We start from the raw sequence: 22,077 nt of genomic DNA on the forward strand, positions 1-22,077 counted from the left end.
AAGGGGTTTACAATCCTTGTTGAACTCCTTTGTACAGTTTTTGGAGGACTTGGACTTGTCAATAATAGCAAATAGTTTGTAATGCAGGTGGGCCTTTGTCCAGCAAGTTCTAGTCATTCATGGTAGGGGTTACGCCGGTCCCGAGTACTGATGTTTTTTCCTATCTAAGGGTTGTGTTTGATGCGGCCTTGAATTGACGCCCTTTGACAAGCCAAAATAAAGGGGACCTTGTTCGGGCCCTTGCCGCTGTTTTTAACTTTGCTTCTAGACTGGGAAGTAGATGGATTACAGCACGTTTACAAATTTGCAAAGTTAAATGTATCGCTAAGGCTACTTATGGGAGTAAGATTTGGGGTTATATTAAGCATGACGCATTGCAAACAGTTGAAAACACTTTCCTGAGATGGATACTCTGCTTACTGCAGTGCATTCCATCCTTTGTGACCCATGAAGAATTAGGGATGGCCTTCCTTTCAAATGTGCTGGCTTATAGCCCTTTATCGTTGTGGATGAAATTCTGAACTAAGAAGGGAACTACCCTAAACAAGGACATCTTAAGGGACTGTCTTTCCCTTGACCATTCCAATCGTATTTGCTGGCTTAAGCACATCAGTGAAAGTTTTACCAGCATGGGAAGGCCAGATCTTTTTGAGAACCCGGAGGAAATCTGCAGAAGAGACATGTATTGGATGAAGGAGTATTTTTTTTAAAAGGCGTACCTGGGCCAGAGAAGAAGTGGAGTTGAGGAGCCCTATCTTTTATTGTCCAAAACTAACCACAATCATTTTTTACTGACCAGATTTCGATTGGACCTCTTTCACTATCTTTTGGCCCACCCCCGTGGTGCACACAGAGGGCAGTGCCTCCTACCCTGTGGCTGCAATGGAAAGTCTCGACAGGACATAATGCACTTTTTATTGTTCCGTAGCTTTTATGCGGTACCAAGAAAGTCTTTTGTTTGCCCTATTCTTAAAAAGCAGGTTTTAGGCAGGTTAGACCTACTTTTATTTTTTTACAACTGCTTTCAAGTAACTCAGTCTTACAAGTACTTCGGTTCTTAAGGGCTGCAATAAGGCTCAGATCCAGCTGCGATTAATTTTTTATCGACGCAATCCGGACACTGTGGTAATATGGAATTGTTTTTAACATGGTCTATGTTAACAGCATTGCCCTTTTGGGGTCATATTACACGGGGTTATTGCTTTTAATATAGTTTTTTATATTTTACTTTGTACTCTATGGGGCATAATGACGTCTTTTTATATTTTTTGACCGTTTTTTTTTCCGATATAGTGTTAGCCATTCAAATTTGTAGTTATGGGCTCATGATGGACACACAGTATTGTTTTTTCTGATGGAGTTTATTATCCGTGCCTGTTTGACTTTTATGGTTTTATTTCTAAAAAACAAATAAAGTTGTTTATGATGATGGCTGAACTTGTCTCCTATAGTGGTACATTTTTATATGTCATTCTTTTATGTTACTTTTCATGGTAAAACTCCCACATACTTCGTAGTAAATGAGCAATGTAGGAAAGTGCCCTTTCTGCATAGTTGCCCCCTTACTTTTTGCCAGATACCGGATGCACTTTGAGTGTGCCCTGGGTCCCTGCCAATCAGGTTCCCAGGGCCTGTGTTCTTTCCATAACCTATACCATTGTTTCCGCAATCGGCACAACTGTGGCCTACCTGTAAGACTCTTGTAAGCAGTACCTATGGAAGGGTGTGGCGCAGCGGCCAGGGTGCCTGACTCCTGACTACGGGGTTCACGGTTCGATCCCCGGCGCCAGGTTAGCCCAGCACTATGTGTCTCTGGGCAAAAGCTCGCTTAATCTTCCCGAGGGCCCCCAGTGCCGGGACAGCAATTCGGAGGTAGCTGTGCGCTTTACAAATACTGGTATTTCATTTCTATGTTACCAAGGGCATAGTAGCCAGGGAAAGGCGTCTAATTACTGCAGCATGTATAATGCCACCCTCAGGGACCTCTCACAACAAACATTCACCACTGTCATTGCAGCCTGTGTGTTGTGGTGCAGCTAAAAGTGAAGAATCGACATGGCACACATCCCTGTGAGCTATGCCCGCCCAGCACTGCATGAGGCTTAGGTAAGTCACCCTTAAGGCACGGTGCCCTATACCTAATGTGAGGACCTATCTGCATGAGCAGACAGTTCCCTATAATATTTAAGGTCATTCTTAGATATTATAAGTGGCCAGGAAAGCCATGCCATGCACTCAGGGGTCCCTTCTAGAGGAGACCTCTGAACCAAACCAACCACTGGTGGGTTCCTGACTGGTAAACACCAACCTACCACCACGAGACAGGTTTCTGGACCCCTGGGGTGGGAGCCTTTGCTCGCAGCACCCAGAAACAAAGTCTTTACTGGGCCGAGATGTTCACACCTCCCCCAGGTCAGGAAGAGCCATCTATGGCAGGGGAGCTTCAAAGGCCTCGCCGCCTTTGCAACACAACCCCCAGCCTCTCCTGCTATCAGGAGCAGGCCCTCTTCCTGTCTCACCCCCTGTTCAATGGGAAGACGGAAAGGAAACTTTAGCAAGCTCAGGAGGTGTGCCCACCTCTGCCAACTCCACCCCTCAGGCAAGTCGAAGGTTAGGGAATGTGCTCACTCCCCTACTGATGCTTTCTTTTGTCATGTCATCTGTGATACATACGCGGTCATACACACTGTATCTGGGAAAGAGTGATATAAGCTTGTGTGGAGTTTCATAACTGGAGAATTTCAGTAGGGTTTTATGTTTTGGGCAATGACCACAATGTCATTTAAATGAAGTATGCAAATATGATTGGAGAAAAATACACGTTTTTAACAATATATTTGGATAAAAAACTATTATAGGAGAATGCAGAGGCGGCAAGCTTTCTAGCTGACATGGCCACTCTAGGCTTAAATAAGATCAATTCTGGGACCACACACTCTGCCAAACATACGTTGGATATTACACTTTCCACATCATCACATATTGTTGTTGATTCTGCCTAGCAATTGATGTGGTCAGATCATTTTATGATTCCTTTTAGGATCAACAGCAGTATTAAACCCCTAATAGCTGGTCGCCCTTTGAATGTTCTTCAAAGGCATTGGCACAGAGTCTCAACCGAATCTTTCAGTAAAATATATGTTACCCCTCTTTTTAATGAGCATATGAACGTCACCATGAAAATGAGGGCTTTTAATGACACCATTAGTGATGTGATCGACAGGCTGGCTCCCATGACACATCAACCCAGCAACTCTAGGAAAAAAAAGTGAAGAATGGTACACTGATGACCTACGAAGTGAAAAATCTAGATGCAAACACCTAGAAAATCCTGGCGTAAATCCCAGTTAGAAACACATAAATTTAAATTCAAACTGGCCCTCACTACCTAATATAAGAATTTTAAAAAGGCACCCAAAGACCATATCTAAACTTATTCAGGCAAGTAATTTGTCAAAGGATCTCTATAAAATCCTTAACTCCTTTACCAATCCCACAGCATGCACACAGCTGGTCACCCCCTCTCAGGGTCTGTGCGATAAAATAGCCGCTCACGTTGACGATAAAATCAACCTGATTTATAAACAATTTGCACAAAACGCTTGACAGGTGCCACCTACTAAATCTGAATCAGTACCGTTAGTAGACTCTAGCAAAGGTCTGAAACAGTTTAAGGATATTGAGGTCTCGCAAATAGAAGCCATGCTAAAAAAGACGAAATCCTGATCTCCTTTGGATTTTATGCCTGTTAGACCTGCCAGCCCTTTGGCTGTCCCCTCCTCATTTTTCTTCCTTTACCCTCTAATTTTTCTGTCCACTAGTTTTTTTTTGGTGTTGACTTAGAGGCTTAGGGCGCCCCATTATCACTAATTGATAGTGTGGCGCAAGGTGCTTCCCTAAAATGGAGGGAGAGAAAGAGCTCCTCCACAAGATGGTGGCCTAAACTGTCACCTCAGATCCTGGGCCATAGGCTGGCATGAGTGGTTCCAGAACCTTCTGGGCCACTCTAGACAGTCAAAGCCCAGGCTATATATAGAGGTGAGGTGCGACGGCCATTTTGTGTGAAGTGAGGTAGTCAGGAGTAAGGCACCTGAGTGGGGAGGTAGGTGCGCTAGAGGGGGGAACTGACTGTTCTTAGGGCCTGCTTTCTCCCCCCCCCTTGGTTGACACTGCCCCCTACCTCGTGACCTAGCCCTGCCTTCAGCCTCTGACCCTGGGGTCACGTCAACCTTTTGTACTCCCTGCCTAAGCCAGGACCCCTGAAGAGAACCGGGGAAAAGAGTAATCATCTCCGACCTTATCCTCTACTTCTCTGACTTTGCCTGGGTCCTCCCTATCTGGTTCTGCCACTGGCGTGTGGCCTGCTACCTTCCAACCTACCTGCCCTGAGCCAGGGCATCGCTGTGAGGAAAAAGGGGGCACTAGGCGCCGAGCACATCGCCACCCCCGAGCTGCAGGCCACCCCTCAATTTAGCCACCCCTTGTGGGGTTGCCCCAAAGAATAACTCACCGTTGTGGCCCTGGGCCGTGTCGCCTGTTCCCTGTCATCCTTGGGGCCCGCGGGGAAGACCGGGGCCCCGCCGCTGGCGTCGCAGCCTCAGCAACGCGGCCCTCCGTGAGGAGAGGGCCGCCGGAGTTCAAGGAAGGCCGCGTAGGCCTGAAGCCAGTAACCTGAGTCACCTGACGGGGGCGGACTGCCAAACGCCGCCCCCGCCGCTGCGCTATTGGTGGAGAAGGTGCGGGTCTGAGAAGCGTGAAGGAAGTCCCTCCGGAGTCGTCGCTGATCCCCGCGGAGCTCCCCGGCCACGTCTGGTCCGGCCGGGAGCCCCGCGCGTTAATCCCCAACCGCCTCGCTGGACCATCACTGTGGGGGAGGCCCTCGACCCGGACATCGCCGGGAGGCTCGTGAGGAAGAGGGATCCCCTCCCGCTGAAGAACTTGGGCCGAGCTTCGCAAGGGCCTCGCTGAGGCCGAAGAACCAGGTAACCCCCCCAGGGGAGGAGGGCGGGAGGCCCCCGTGGAGCCCGGAGCACACCCCTCCCCTAGGGGGGTGGGGGGAAATCCCCTGACAAGCATTTGGCCCCCTGGCCCGACGAACAGGGCCTGACACTGGCAGACGGCGGCCAGAATGATCGAGGCCTATTGGGGGAGATAGGGGGGACTGTTTACCCCTGCCTGAGACTACCTAACACCACGGCTGAAATCTAGGGCCCTAATTCGAGGCTCTGAAATATCGCCTCCCTCCAGGTAGGGACGCAGCGCTTTGGCCCCAAGCGCAACAGAAACCCTAATGTTTAGCGCTCCAGTGGTATAGGCTGCGTAGCGCTTCATAGAAGTACCAGGTTACACAGGGTCATGAATGGCCATGTTTCAGGCTTCGGAGTACTGTCATATTTAAAGCGCTTTTAAGTGGCTAAGTGCAGCGCTATGCTAATTGACCTGTTTTAAAGTGCTATTGAATTTGCTGTGCCGTGTTTGACCACCAGGTGGCGCACTTGATTCCATACCATGTCTAAGGTATTCATGTACTGCCAATCTAGTCACAAAGAAATGTTTTGACCCTAATGTGATATAGATAAAAACTGATTGATTTCATTTGAAAGAAAAGAAATGTCTTGACCCTAATGTGATATAGATAAAAACTGATTGATTTCATTTGAAAGGAAAGAAATGCCTTGACCCTAATGTGATTTAGATCAAAACTGATTGATTTCATTGGAAAGAAAAGAAAAACATGATAAAAGGAAAGATAAAGCTTTTCTAACTTTTCTAATTTCTTGGTGTAGTGTCATTTTTAGTGGTGGTCCGCTGGAGTGCTGAGGTGAGTGTGACGCAAGCACGACATGTTACTCTGGAACGAGGCCTTTCCACCTGAGCCAAGCTACTGTAGGTCTCTAGGTCCAAAAATGCCAGTCTACAAATTTGCTCTCCTTGCCCCTCTACTGGCCGCATCCATTGCTGAAATCTGGAACACATCGTTAAGTGAAGGCAGTGTGCCTGTAGATTTGAAGGTCGCCTAAGTGCTACCTATCAAGACCAGGTGCCTGCCGAAGTGCTCTCCAACTACCATCCCATTTCGCTCCTTCTGCTTATGGGAAAACTGGCAGAGAGCCATGTTAACACGCAATTAGTGGACTATCTTGAGACCAATGGAATCCTTGATCCTTCACAGTCTGGGTTTAGATCCAATTATTCCACTGAGACAACGCTCATTGGGGTAACGGATTACATTAAAATGGCCTTGGAAGATAACAAAGGAGAGATGTTGATCTTGTTGGATCTAACAGCAGCTTTTGACACGGTCTTGCATCAGAAACTGATATTTCGACTGAGAGAGGCCGGTCTGCAGGGGTTGGCTCTTGACTGGCTTGTTAGCTTTTTAGATCAGCGTACGCAAACCGTCAATCTGGGCCCCTTTCGATCTCACACTGTGAAGGTTAGCAAGGGGGTGCCACAGGGCTCCTGTCTGAGCCCGACCTTGTTTAACATCTATGTGGCCCCCCTTGCTAAAGTCATCCGGGAGTATGGCTTTACGCCGTTCTCCTACGCTGACGACACACAATTACTCTTATCCTTTGATAAGGATATGGAGCTAGTCGACCAGTGTTTTGCAAAAGGCATGTCCGCCATAGCGAATTGGATGACAGAACACTTTTTGCAGCTAAATGCAGCCAAAACAGAAATCTTGCTGTTTGGTGCTGCACTAACTTCCTGGTCCTCGGACTGGTGGCCGACACTGTTAGGACCTGCTCCCTCTCCAACCGCGGTGGCAAAAATCTCGGGGTCCGACTGGATGTACGGTTATCGATGAAGGATGAAATCATGACCACTACCGGGACCTGCCATCATACCTTGAGCCTTTTGCGCAGAGTGTTTACGTGGCTGCCCCTCTCGGTACGTAGAACCCTAATTCAGGTGTTGATTATTGGTCGCCTGGACTATTGTAATGCTTTATTGGCATCCGCAAATGAGTCTTCTCTTAGCAGAATACAGATCGTCCACAATGTGGCCGCTCACCTAGCTCTCAATAAACCACCCCGCACCTCCCCTGGGCCATTACTGAAATCTCTTCATTGGCTGCCTATCCACCAGAGAATAAAGTTTAAGCTCTGTTGCTTCGCTCACAGAGCTGTTCATGGCTCTTGCCCGAGCTATATGGCGGATAAGTTCAAAGTGTACTGCTCGAACCGGTGTCTAAGATCAGAAGGCAAAGGGTTGCTGGTGGTCCCTCGCTTTAAGAAAACATGATCAGGGGGCAAAACCATTGCCTATCTTGCTCCAAAATATTGGAATTCTCTGCCAGAGGATTTACGGAAATGCCAGAGTCTTGTTCGTTTAAAAAAACTTTTGAAGACGGAATTATTCAAGCCTTGAGCTATGGTATTCTGTGCCTGTCTGACCCGTTTCTTCTATGTAAGCGCGGAGATACCCCTTCAGGGCTGTTCCTGCGCTTTATAAATTTCCTACATACATACATACATACTCTATTAGTACAGTGTATGTATACACACAACATATATGGGTATGTCTGCACATCAATAATAACAAGTATAAAGCTTAGATGTGTGCATGTTACATGAATTAGTATGACCCTAGTTAGATCTAGATGTATGGATATGTTTGCATACATGTAATATGTATTTTATGTTAGTTATAACAAAAAATGAAAAAGAAACCTTACAAATACCAAATGCCTCTTAAGATTAATGTATACATATATCTATAAATGTATCTATTTCACTATATATATATATATATATATATAGATATATGTATATTTATATATGTATGCCATAGTACATAATAAATTCATGTTCTTTACATAACATAAGAATGTGTGTGTATGGCTTTATGGTTCTTTTTATGAAAACACGTCACAGTTATGTACATTTGATTATAATGAAGGTACCCCTAAAAATATTACAATATACTTTAAATAAAAATAAAAAATAAATACATAAACAAAAAATATTATCTTTTTGTATGTATATGTGTGCGTGTATTTACCCAGTGGATAGTTATAGTTAGGACCACGTTTCCATGGGAAATTGATTTTTTTGGTTTGCTTATAACTTTGGTACAGTTTGATGAACCTTAACAAAACAAAATAATATTCTCATCCACCTTGGCTCCTTCTTAGAAAGTTTCCGGGTGACTAGTCAAGCAAGGGCCGAGAAAAAGGGTGGAATCTCAAAAAGCATTTTCCCCATTAAATTTTCCATGGGAAAATTGAATAGCGATATGGAAAAAAATGGCTGATCGGAATTACACCAAATTTTGCAGCAAGCTGAAGCTTAGTCTAGAAAGTGTGCTTTTTGTCATTTGGTGTAAACCCCTTAGGTACTTTTGGAGAAATTAACATTCAAAATGTATGTGTATATCAAGCCACAGAGGATCTGCAGAGCTGACAGATCTAAAAATAACATCTGATTGGCTGCCACTACAACGACAAAGATGTATAGGGAGCCATTTTAGGACTTGTGGGCTCAGTTCCAGTGTCCTGAATAAAAGTGTACAAAAAACATGCGGGCGAGCAGGGTCGGGGTACTCTTCTCCTTCACGCCTGGTGGGAAATATTGGGGCCCAAAATGTTTTGTTGAGTATTTTTTTTTTAACAGTATCGTCAGTGGATCCACAGTGCTAGTTAAAAACAAAAAATGCGGCCTCTTTCCCTTTTTATAAATAAGCCCCTTGGAGTAGGCCAGGTCCAGGGGGTCGGCAACTTTTCAGAAGTCCCCAAGATCCCTTCCCCCAGGGTGATCTATTTATGTGGAGGGGGCCTGTAGCCCCTTTTCCTGAGCCTCTTAAAGGCCCTAGGAACCCGATACGCCCGGGAAGATCAAATAGTTAGGGGGAGGGGGCATTTAGTCTTATAGAGTTTATTTCCAGGGGTCATTTTTTTATTGTGGGGAGGGGGAGGTGTAGCCCAGCATGTACCCCATCCCTCAACCCGATCAAAGCAGTGTTCAAGGGACCACATCCACTGGAACACTGCTGTGTTCTCTACCCTGGAGTGTGGGGGCAAGGAATGTAAACTTTATTCTCTGCCTGCACTCTCCTGGGCAGGCATCACAACTTTGCTCTCTCCCTGTGGGAACACAGAAATAAGCTGAATAATTGATCTGGTTCCTGCCAGCACCCACATTGGGAAGCCATAGACATGCCTAGTGGCCCCCAATGATTTATCTTCTTGTGGGTGCCCGAGGTGAAAAAAGGGGCACCCACTTTCAAATAATAGCTGGCTCCAATAGGCAACCACTATGGGTGTTGGCTAGGGGGGCAGCAGGGGCAGTGGGGCTCCCTTTGCGGCCACCAATGATTTCCCTTATTGTAGGAGCCCCGGTTGGGCACCAGGGAACCAACTTTAAATAATAGCCGGCTCCTGCCGGCACCCACTATGGGTGCTGGTTGAGTAGCCAGCAGAGGTCCTGGGGATCCTCCTGTTGCACTGTTTTCCCATGTTGTGGGTGCCCCGGGTCGGCACACACTTTCAAATAATCGCTAGCTTCTGCCAACACCAACTATGGATAATGGCAGGGGAGTCGGCGGGGGACATGTGTCTCTCCCACGGCCTCAAACTTAATATAAACTTTGGGTGTCCTTGGTGGAACTGGGACACCCCAAAAAATATATATATTAAAAGGAATAATAAATGACCAACAGGAGCCGCTCAACTATTATTCACTCATCACAGACAGACTAGACTACGGCTATGCACTCTACATTGGAATCTCTAGCCATCTCCTCCACACAATGTAGCCACTTCGTACCACACCTCAAAAAGCTGAACTGGCTCCCCATACACAAATGCCGCCAGTTCAAACTACTCACGCACACATATAAGCCACTGCACAACATTGGACCAAGATACCTGAACAACCTCCTTCACTTCCACAAACCCACCAGATACCTAAACACATTCCCTCAGTCTCTCTCTCTCCCACTTGCATTCTCCTACATCGCACCCAGACCTAGAAAGACCTCTCGAAACACATCAGAGCCACCTCTTCACTTCTTAAATTCAGTGAAAAGCTGAAGACCTGGCTCTTCGACTAACTCACATAGGCAGACTCCCAACATCTTCAAACTCAAGAGTGCTCCAGTACCAGGATACTCTCACGGGTGATTAGCCACGCAAGACAAATTCACATAACATACCTGCTCTGTGCAAGGAGTAACCCGTAATGTCGTGTCAGGGTTTTTAGAATGTATTTTTCTTCCTGGTGGTGCCCCAAGAAGGGGATAGTTGACAGTGGTCAATTATCTGGGACACATACATTAGTGAGTTAGGAGTTTTTCATCAGTCACATATGCCCTGAGACTATATTGTTTGTGCATGTTAAATCTGCATTTAATTAATTCAAAAGTGGTTTCAAATTACTTACAAATTATACAATTCATCTGAAGAAAATAAGTTTATTTTATATATAGAACAGTTTATAAAAATAAATACTAACGCATTAGGCCAAAACCCCAAATTGTATGATGCTTGTAAATGTAACATGAGTATCTTACTTGGGAGTGGCAGGAATTCCTCCGGAGTCAAAAAGTTTTAGAAATGTCCAGCCACAGCTTAACTCTCCCCTTTCTCCAGTTGTCTAGGCAAAAAGTGACAAGAAAGTTTCAAGAATGATCCTTATTCGAGATTAAAAGGTGTAATGATTTGATTATCAGAAGGTACACAACACAGATTGATAAAAATTAAATGTCTTTAATGGGCTTCACTTTTTTCAGAAAATAATATACATATGTTTCTACTTAGCATATACATACATTTCAACAATTTTGCTTAGCTACCATGAAAACCAGACTAAGTGTATCTATACCACATTTATTATCAGCAATGATCTGTACTTAGGAATAAACTGATACCTTAACTCAGGAAACAAAAGCATGCATTTCTAAGGTTTCACAATCAATGCACACAAACCATTACTGAAAATCAGCTGTGCCAATGGACAGATGCCTAACAATGGTGGAAGGACGGCCACAGCGAGCATTTCCACCAAAACTCGCCAGCATTTGAGTGCAATTGCTACAGTACGCTGATGACACAATAGTTTTCGATTTGACACCGATTGGCCTTCAGAGACTCATCAATGCACTCGCCACCTATTGTAGAGATAACAATCTGAAGATAAATGTGGCAAAAATTAAGGTTATAATAATCTCACACAAACTGAAAAAGGGGGCATGGCTCATTGAGGGGAGTACAATCAAAGTTGTTGATACAAATACTTGTGGATATGGTTGGACCATTGGGACTGTATGGCACTGCACATCCAAGCTCAACAGGTGGCAGCAAACTCCCTGGAGTGGGCCTTCTGCAGGTTGAGGAAATCACTGGTGAACCCCGACCTACAGTTTTATTCTTCATTCCTTTCTCACCTTTGATCACCTACATGCCAATTACACCATCACACATACACCTTTTCATCATAAGGCAAGATCAAAAAAAAGATCTCTGCCAAAGTGACCTTTTGTGGGGCCTGTAGGGTATTGCAGCTCCGGCCCGCTGAGGGGCAATGCTCAATGATGAAGCATGACATCCCTAGGGTTGAGAAAGGGCAACCAGAAATAATCTGTAGGATTCCCTTCCATGCTCATTAAGCCATCATTCCTGGATATCGTCCTTCTATTTCCCTCTTTCCTCAACTTCTCCTTTCTTTAGGAACAGTGCCTTCATGGTTAACATAATAAGTAATAAACAACCCCCGAACAAGCTGGTACAAGTACCTAAACCTCGCCCTGGATGCATTGGAGGCACGAGAGATCTGGTCAAGTGGTCTTCCAGTGCTCCCAGTGTACCTAGCCTCCAAACTGCTGACTAGCAGGCACAACTAATATTGAGGGAACAAGATGCACAAGCCCTGAAGAAATTGGCACATGGCAGCTGTGCCTCAATACTGTATGACTCAGGGATTCTGCCCACTTACCTTTCATTGCTTTTTAGCACGGTCATGAAACAACAGCTGATGAGCCTCGATTTGGACAAATCTCTCTGATAACCTATTGGTATGGCCCGAGGAAGCTTGACAACTCCGATAGACAACTCCCTTTTTGTGCAAAAGAAGAGGAAATACTGACACATATTTTCTGCGTCTGCAAAGCGTTACTCCTGCGCAGAAAATACTGGCTGCAACCAATATGGCATACCTTAAATGTCAGGAACTTGCAGAGGCACAGTGGAAGTCTGCTTGAGAAGCGACTCGTCGTAGCTAGCAGCCCTGTTTCAGAAATTCATGAAAATTGTGAAAGTACTACCTCTCATTGCAGTAGACTATGAATCTTTAATACGCTACTAAAAACATGAATGCACCGTACTGTATATATACCTCCAGAGCGTCTCTGCCTAAGGGGAGCAGGAAACCTCATTTTATTTGGCAGGCCCCAAGCCCAATAAGCCAGCCAAAACATTGCATTCCTTAAAAACCTAGAATTGTTGTGGGTTAATCCGTGGAATGCACATTTGTAATAAAATTAGCACTTTATGCCTTTGAGACCACCTTATTATAATGCACTTTATCTTGGCTTAGCACTGAAATGTAGATTGGGGGTAATGGGATCATCCCTTAAATACTTTGACTTGTCATCGACCCAGCCCTGGAACGCATACTGTTGATAAAATTAGCACTTTAGGCCTTTGAAAGCGCTGTAATTTAATGCCCTTTTACTTGGTTCAGCACCGAAATGTAGATTGGGGGTAAAGGCAGCATTCTAGACAGCAGTTGGAAAAGGTTCCCACCTTTTTAAATTGTTGTTTTTAATTACTATTTTTTATGTGTGCCCTTTCAGCATTTTATGCGCTTGCAGTCAATTCCATACTTTGCTTGCCAGGCATCTGGGAGCTCCATTGTATTGATTTCAATTAATCGCACGATAAAGAATGTATCCTATCTTATCAGAAATATGTAAATTTCTTCATAGAGCTGCAGTAGCAGCTTTCCCCTTTCTAGAGTGTGCCCTAGGTCTAGCAGGTAAAGATGCTTTAGCTAGCTGATAGGAAAGGAGAACCAAGGAAAACAATCTATCTAGAAATAGTTTATTTAGAGGATGCTAAACCTTTTCTCACCAGATCATAGTTAACAAAAAGCTGATCCGATTTCCTGATACCTGTGGTTTTGTCCAATAAGAACTTTAGCACTCTCTCAATATTCAGAGAATGTAGCAACCTTTCAGCTGGATTGGAGGGGTTAGGAAAGAAAGTAGGGAGAGAAATTTTTTGGGTAATGTGTAAATCTGTGACTACTTTTGGGAGAAAACTGGGAGGAGTTCCCATCACCCTTCTATTGGAGTGAAACACTGTGTGCGATACCTCAGAACATAGTGCTTGAATTCCACTTACCCTAATGGCTGAAGTGATGGCAACAAGAAAAGCCGCTTTCCATGTGAGATGCTGCAAAGAAGCTTTCAGTATTGATTCAAATGGAGGGCCTATCAATTTTGGAAAGGACAATATTAAGTTCCAATGGAGGAAAGGGAGCCCTAACTGCAGGGAACACATTTCTAAGCCCTTCTAAAAAAATATTTCACCACTGGAATTCTGAAGAAAGATTTTTGTGAAGGAGATTTCCTATAAGCTGTAATGGCTGCAAAGTGTACCTTAATTGAGGAAAACTGCAGCCCGGATTTAGCCAAATGTAGAAGATACAGGATGACTATAGCTCCCTGGCAAGAAATTGGATTGTGATTATTCTGTGTACACCATAAATAAAACCTTTCCATTTGAAAGCATATGATCTTCAAGTGGAAGGTCTCTCAGCCTCCCTAAGGATGGCCATACATTATTTAGAAATACCTAAATGTCCATATTGGAGGAATTCAAAAGCCATGCTGTCAAGTTCAGGGATGGGAGGTTGGGATGCAGTATCTGTTCTCCAAACTTCAACAGGAGATCTTGTCTGCATGGCAACCTCATCTGAGGCCTCTCTGGCAGATGTAGAAGGTCCGTGAACCACCACTGGCGAGGACACTCTGGTGCTATTAGTATAATTCTGGTCTGGGATTGATACAGTTTGAGAATCACTGGTGGAATCAGAGGAGTTAGTGGAATCTGTTCGTGGCATTTTCAGTTGTTTGCGTCTGCAAACAGGTCAATTTGAGGATATTCCCATTCATGAAAAATGTCCTGTAACACCTCGTTGTTGAGAATCCCAGTCGTCATTGTCTTGAAAATGTTTACTAGGCAATCTGCTTGCATGTTTTGAACGGCTGGCAGATAAATTGCTGCTATCATCAAGTTTCTGGCTAGTAGCCATTTTCAAATGGTTTGAGCCTTGAAAGACAGAGGGCGAGAGTGGGTTCCTCCCTGTTAGCTCACATAATGCACAGTTGTCATGTTGTCAGTCTGGACAAGGACGCAATTGTTTGAGCACACTTGAAAGAAAGAGTCTGAATGGAACCGTTGTGAGTTCCCCATCCCTCGAAGGAGGCATCTTTGATTAAAGTCTGACTTAGTGGGTCCCCACCATCAGAATATTCAGTTGAGACCACCATGGGATAGACATGTTTACAGCATGTGACAAAGCCAGCTTGTCTTCCCAGCAGTTGGAGTGTTGTTTTCACTGATCTTCCAGGCATTGCTGCAGAAGTCTCATGTGCAAGCTTGCATGCAGTACTATGAATATGCAAGTTATCGACCCCAGTAGAGTCGCCATCTGCCTCGTAGATGGATGGTGAACCTGTAGATGATTGCAATATTTCAGAGTGATTGATGGTAGTCTCTCCTCCGAAGGGTACACTTTAGTGGACTGTTTGTCCAGTGTAGCCACAAGGTAGTGCAATTTCAATTTTTGTACTGGGCATGCTGTCGACTTTTGGAAATTGATATGGAGACCCAGATTTGTGAGTGTCTCGACACAGATATGAAAATGCTCCTTTGTCTGTGATGGTGAGGGGCTCTTGATCAGTGGATGTGGATGTGGAAATATGCTTAATGTGGGCATATGCACACATCCAATCAACTTTTATGCAGTTGTGGGTAAATTAGGTAAAGGGCAAGCATTCAGAACCTTTTGCGTTGTATGTATTTGTTGAGCACTCTCGGGTCTAAGATAGGTCTGACCTCTTATTTTGGTCCTTTCTTTTCCATGAAAATAACAGGAATACTTTCCTGATTCCCTTTAATGATATGGAACCTTGTCTAGGACCTCTTTTTGCATTAGTGTGTTGACTTCTGACTGCAAGAGGTCTAGCGGAATCGGAATATGTGTGTGGAAGGAACAGTAAGAGGTGGAGACCTGATGCGGAGAGAATAGCCATTCCGTACACCCATCTGTCTTGTGTGATTTACTGCAAATCTTCCAAGTGATTGATGATACTTCCCCTTACCGGAATGATGCAGCGAAGGGGGAAGTGACAATTAGTTGTTTTGCAGGAGGCTTACCTGCGGCTGCTGTTGACGTGAAACTCTTCCTCTAGATGGTCTGTGAGGATAAGAGTGGGAGCTTTCCTGCTGCTAATGTAGCTGCCATTGAGGGGTTTGAACTCTCTGCTGGTAATACCGTTTGTCATAAAGCCTCTACCTTCTGCGAAATTTCTTTTTTTTTCTTGGCTAACAACCTTGACTGTCCAATTCTGTCTTCATTCCTGACATCACCTCGTCTGTATGGGTACTAAAAAGCGTGTTATCCGAGAAAGGTAGGTTCATAATTCTATGTTGTGCCTCAGGCTTCAACCCAATAAGATGCAGCCAAGGTGATCTTCTTGCACATATGCTGTATGCATAACGATGCATCCTCAGCTGCGCTAATAACTGGATTCAAAACCAGGCCAACCTCATGGAGTATCTTCTGAGAATCTGGCCTAAGTCCCCCTAAGCACTTTCTCTGTAAACCTGGCATATCTTCCAAGGAAAGCCGAACAACTTGCCACCTTCATATAGGATGCTGATGTTCCGCACATATTTTTACCGAGGGCATTGATCTGTTTACTCTATTTGTCAAGTGGACCAAAGAAGAGGAATAAGCTGCAGAGTGTCATTTCTGTGCAGCTGCCACTATCACAGAAGCTGGAGGAGGATCCGATCTCAAGAAAAGGACGTCCTCATCATGCGCCTTGTATTTCTTAAATATTCAAGATGGGGCAGATGTCAGCCATACTGGAGTTAAAAATAGCTGCAATGCCGGCCCTAGGAGTCCGGGCACCAGTGGCAAGATTTGTCTTGAGGCTGTTCTGTGATGCAATGTTTCGAACATCACAGATGACATCGTCCTAGTGGTTGGAATGTCCAAAGTCAATTTTGTCGCACATCTTATCAGGACATCACTGAAAATCAAGAGATCGTCCACTGGTGAATCTCTTGCTGGAGATTAAACTGAGAGCGTCAGAGACTAATCTTGTGCCAAAAAAAAAGAAGTTATAGACAAAAAAGGTGATCTCCTGCCATGCCTGGATGATGCACTATGAGAGCTTCTGGACCTTTATCTGGTTCTAGATGTTGTTCTAGATCTAGAATGATGACAGATAGGAGTTCTTGACCTATGAGGTGATGGCTGCAGACTCCTATGTGGTGTGATTCTTGGAGGAACTGTAGGAGGTACCGATGGTGTGATAGAAGAGAACCTTGAAGAAGGCGTTCTTTTCGGAGATAGCGTATGTGGTGTGACTCTGGAAGGAGAGTGTCTGTGGATACTCTGAGTCAGAAATCAGAGGCACAGGTCTTTTTCGCAGGCTTTCCAACCACCTAGGGGAGACACTAACGGTAGGCTGTAACTTGGATCTAACAGGAGATAGAGGCCTAGATGCCATCAAGTTCACTGAGACACTATGCACCTCTGTTGATGTCGATTGAGGCCTTCCACAGCATGGAAAAATGTTTGTTTGTCTCTCGACATCAATGAATGCTTCTCCTTAGAAGTTGTGTGGGATTTTCCCACAGGCGCCGACTTCGACGAAGATAGATGCCTCAGACGTCAGCGTCGATGATGAGGTCGAGTCATGAGACTTCGACAGTAATGACCGTCACCTGCCCATCGATGCCGATCTTGATGGCGATGTCAGTCTCGACGTGCAATGAGCACAAAACGCGTCAGGCGTGAATCGACAGGCATGCTGGAAACTGGATCCGATCGCCGATCCGACTTTTACCTCATGTAGGTTGCTGCAGTGGATGTCAGAGTGCGTCTCCACAGGTGGGAACCTTGGAGCTTTGATGTACACGCGGCCTCCCAGCCGCGGGAGATGCACCACCCGAAAATTTGGGGCCACGGAGCTCTGTATCACGGAGTCTCAATGTGGAGGCATCCATGGAAGATTGACAAGCCGGATGTCCACGTGGAGGCCCATTGGTGGGCTTGAAATGTCTCAGACAGCAGCACATAACTGAGGCACACACCACTAAACCCACAAACCAACACAGACTCATTCGAGTCGCCCATTGGAGGGATCATATTTCAAAGTGGGAGGTGTGGCCTCTATGCCAAAATGACTGTCGAGCCTCTGAAGAGTGCAATGAGCACGAAACGCGTCAGGCGTGAAACAAGGTTGCTGCAGTGGATGTCAGAGTGCGTCTCCATAGGTGGGAACCTTGGAGCCTTGAAATATATATATATTACCTACTGGCGGTCGCCAGTAGGTAGTTATAGTTAGGACCTATTTTCCATAGGAAATCCGCAACATTCTATTCCCAATAACTTTGGTGCCGATTGACGAATCTTCGTGAAATTTTCAAAAATGTTGGCCAGCTCCGGTCCGCTCCTATCCTGAAAGTCTTGGGATGATTTGTGTAGCAGGGGTCGAGAAAAAAAGGGGGTCCCTAAACGTGTTTTCCCCATGCAATTTCCCATAGGACCTTCAGCCGCAGCTACAGCCCGAACTGCTGAACGGAATTACACCAAATTTGGCAAAGAGGTAGTCCTCAGTTCAGACTCGTGCCTTTTGCTTAAATGGTGTCAATCTGTTCAGTAGTTCCTGAGAAAATCAAAATCAAAATCACATACATATCTGGGCGGAGCCTAACCACATATCTCATCGTGAGATCTGATTGGCTGTCAGCACTTCATCCAAGAAGTGTTGGCAGCCATCTTGGGACCAATATACATGATAGCACCTCATTAAAAAGCATTGCAGTTAATAGAAGGTTTTAAGACTTTAGTTACATTATAAATCATTTGTTGATGGTATCATACTCATTTTAGGAATTCTGGTGTGTTCTAAGGTGATTTTACCATGTGAAAAAGCCTTCTGCTGGGATATCATGAATCATGTTTGAGTGAAAAATATTTTCTCATGCTTTTCCCACAGAGGTTTGGAAGGTGATCTATAAGCTAACCTGAGAGCATATTTTCTGTAAATTCACATTATCTTTCTCAGTCATGTGAGAATGAAGTCTGACATTCTCTGTAAAACATGTACATCTAACAAGGGCAGAGACTGTCAGTTGATTCCTTTGTGTTCTACGGCAGCTTCCCAGAGTGTTCCAAAGAACAACTAGAGCGCTAACAGTCCTATTTATGACAAACGTATGGCACACCTGAAGCCATCTTGATTGGAATAAAGTGGTAACTTTTAAAACATTTAATTTAAAAAGGAACAAAATGAGGGGGTTCATTTTGCCATAGAAAGTATGATTAGTGCTGTAGAAAGAAAAATTAGGGCACATTTTGAGTGACTTCTCAAATCCTCTTCTATTTAATTAAAACATTCTGACATGCAGACTGAAACATGCACTTTCAATACCAGCAGCAGACTTCCCTGGTGAGCAGTAGCTTTACTACAGTGATCTAATAAGCAACTAGAGTGCTAACATTCTGAATTTATGGCAAATGTGTGACAAATCTGAATGCCTTCTTGACAGAATCAAAGTAAAAAACTGAAAGTATTTCCTACTGATAAGACTGTAGTAAATGAGGAAATTAGGAAACTTCATAACAAATAAGTCTCCCAAGATGGCCACCAGAGACAAAAGAGTCCAAATGTAGCACAAATACCACACAGATGTAACCCAAGTATAGCCCAATGACAGAATGTCCCAGAGTGTTCTAAAGCACAACTAGAGCGCTAACAGTCTTACTTATGACAAAGGTATGGCACACCTGAAGCCATCTTGATTGGAATAAAGTGGTAACACTTAAAACATTTAATTTGCAAAGGAACAAAATGAGGGGGCTCATTTTGCCATAGAAATTATGATTAGTGCTGAAGAAAGAAAAACTAGGGCACATTTTGACTTCTCAAATCATCTTCTATTTCATTAAAAAATTCTGACATGCAGACTGAAACATGCGCTTTCAATACCAGCAGCAGACTTCCCTGGTGAGCAGTAGCTTTACTACAGTGATCTGATAAGCAACTAGAGTGCTACCATTCACAATTTATGGCAAATGTGTGACACATCGGAATGCCTTCTTGATGGAACCAAAGTAAACAAGCATTGAAAATGCAATAGGTTTCGCCCTCTTTTAAGTTAAATCAATTCTGTTTGTAATTAGGTGGCTTTTTAGCTTTGCTTTTATTAGTGTTTTTCAAACTTTCATGTACATAACATGCATATGCATGCATATATATATATGTATATGCATGCATGCATTTATATTTGTATTTATATAGATATGCAGATTATATATATGTTTTTATATGTATGTATATATATATGCATACATATATATAAATGTATATGCATATATATGTGCATATGTGTGTGTGTAGAGAGAGGTAGAGAGAGGTAGAGAGGTAGAAGTAGAGAGTAGTAGGGAGAGACGTAGAGAGGTAGAGAGTAGAGGATGAGTAATAGAGAGTAGAGAGTAGTAGAGAGTAGTAGAGAGAGTAGCGTAGAGAGTAGCAGAGAGTGAGTAGTAGAGAGTAGTAGAGTGGGTAATAGAGAGTGAGTAGTAGAGAGTGAGTAGTAGAGTGGGTAATAGAGAGTGAGTAGTAGAGAGTGAGTAGTAGAGATTAGTAGAGAGTGAGTAGTAGAGAGTGAGTAGTAGAGTAGTAGAGAGTGAGTAGTAGAGAGTGAGTAGTAGAGAGTGAGTAGCAGAGAGTGAGTAGCAGAGAGAGAGTAGTAGAGTGAGTAGTAGATTGAGTAGTAGAGAGTAGTAGAGAGTAGTAGAGAGTAGTAGAGAGAGTAGTAGAGAGTGAGTAGTAGAGAGTGAGTAGGAAAGTGAGTAGTAGAGAGTAGTAGAGTGAGTAATAGAGAGTGAGTAGTAGAGAGAGTAGTAGTGAGTAGTAGTGAGTAGTAGAGTGTGAGTAGTAGAGAGTAGTAGAGTGAGTAGTAGAAAGAGTAGTAGAGAGAGAGTAGTAGAGAGTGAGTAGTAGAGAGTGAATAGTAGAGAGTAGTAGAGAGTGAGTAGTGGAGAGTGAGTAGTAGAGAGAGAGTAGTAGGGAGTAGTAGAGAGTGAGTACTAGTGAGTAGTAGAGAGTGAGTAGTAAAGTGAGTAGTAGAGAGTAGTAGACATCAAGTAGTAGAGAGTGTGTAGTAGAGAGTGAGTAGTAGAGAGAGTAGTAGAGAGTATGTAGTGGAACATGAGTAGTAGAGAGTTGTAGAGAGTGAGTAGTAGAGAATAGTAGAGTGAGTAGTAGAGAGTGAGCAGTAGAGAGAGTAGTGGAGAGCAGTAGAGAGTGAGTAGTAGAGTAGTAGAGTGAGTGGTAGAGAGTAGTAGAGTGAGTAGTAGAGAGTAGTCGAGAGTGAGTAGTAGAGTGAGTAGTAGAGAGAGTAGTAGAGAGTAGTAGAGAGTGAGTAGTGGAGAGTAGTAGAGAGTGAGTAGTAGAGAGTGAGTAGTAGAGAGAGAGTAGAAGAGAGTGAGTAGTAGAGTAGTAGAGAGTGAGTGGTAGAGAGTAGTAGAGTGAGTAGGAATGAGTAGTAGATAGTGAGTAGTAGAGAGTAGTACAGAGTGAGTAGTACTGAGTGAGTAGTAGAGAGTAGTAGCGAGTTTGTAGTAGAGAGTGAGTAGTTTAATTTAAAAAGAACACCATGAGGGGGTTCATTTTGCCATAGAAATTATGATTAGTGCTGAAAAAAGAAACATTAGGGCACATTTTAATTGACTTCTCAAATCCTCTACTATTTCATTAACAAATTCTGACATGCAGACTGAAACATGCACTTTCAATACCAGAAGCAGACTTCCCTGGTGAGCAGTAGCTTTACTACAGTGATCTAATGAGCAACTAGAGTGCTAACATTCTGAATTTATGGCAAATGTGTGACACATCTGAATGCCTTCTTGATGGAATCAAAGTAAAAAACCTGAAAGTATTTCCTACTGAGAAGACTGTAGTAAATGAGGAAATTAGGAAACTTCATAACAAATAAATCTCCCAAGATGGCCACCAGAGACAAAAGAGCCCACATGTAGCACAAATATCACCCAGATGTAGCCCAAGTATAGCCCAATGACAGAATGTCCCAGAGTGTTCTAAAGAACAACTAGAGAGCTAACAGTCTTACTTATGACAAAAGTACGGCACACCTGAAGCCATCTTGATTGGAATAAGGTGGTAACACTTACAACATTTAATTTGCAAAGGAACACAATGAGGGGTTCATTTTGCCATAGAAATTATGATCAGTGCTGCAGAAAGAAAAATTAGGGCACATTTTGACTTCTCAAATCCTCTTCTATTTCATAAAAAAATTCTGACATGCAGACTGAAACATGCACTTTGAATACCAGCAGCAGACTTCCCTGGTGAACAGTAGCTTTACTACAGTGATCTAATGAGCAACTAGAGTGCTACCATTCAGAATTTATGGAAAATGTGTGACACATCTGAATGCCTTCTTGATGGAATCAAAGTAAAAAACCTGAAAGTATTTCCTACTGAGAAGACTGTAGTAAATGAGGAAATTAGGAAACTTCATAACAAATAAATCTCCCAAGATGGCCACCAGAGACAAAAGAGCCCACATGTAGCACAAATATCACCCAGATGTAGCCCAAGTATAGCCCAATGACAGAATGTCCCAGAGTGTTCTAAAGAACAACTAGAGAGCTAACAGTCTTACTTATGACAAAAGTACGGCACACCTGAAGCCATCTTGATTGGAATAAGGTGGTAACACTTACAACATTTAATTTGCAAAGGAACACAATGAGGGGTTCATTTTGCCATAGAAATTATGATCAGTGCTGCAGAAAG

At 43.8% G+C, this 22,077-nt stretch overlaps 1 protein-coding gene across 2 annotated transcripts in view; it reads right to left on the bottom strand.

Moving 5' to 3' along the window:
• Positions 1-22,077, bottom strand: part of NPHP1 (nephrocystin 1) — a 708,547-nt gene that overhangs the window by 192,426 nt on the left and 494,044 nt on the right. For both annotated transcript variants that reach the window (XM_085612188.1, XM_085612187.1), the window contains exon 14: positions 10,516-10,598. In XM_085612188.1, coding sequence (XP_085468314.1) covers positions 10,516-10,598 — 83 coding nt within the window. The remainder of the gene's footprint in view (positions 1-10,515; positions 10,599-22,077) is intronic.

The sequence above is a fragment of the Triturus cristatus genome, chromosome 6 (genome assembly GCF_964204655.1).
Source record: "Triturus cristatus chromosome 6, aTriCri1.1, whole genome shotgun sequence".
In the NCBI taxonomy this organism is placed as follows: Eukaryota; Metazoa; Chordata; class Amphibia; order Caudata; family Salamandridae; genus Triturus; species Triturus cristatus.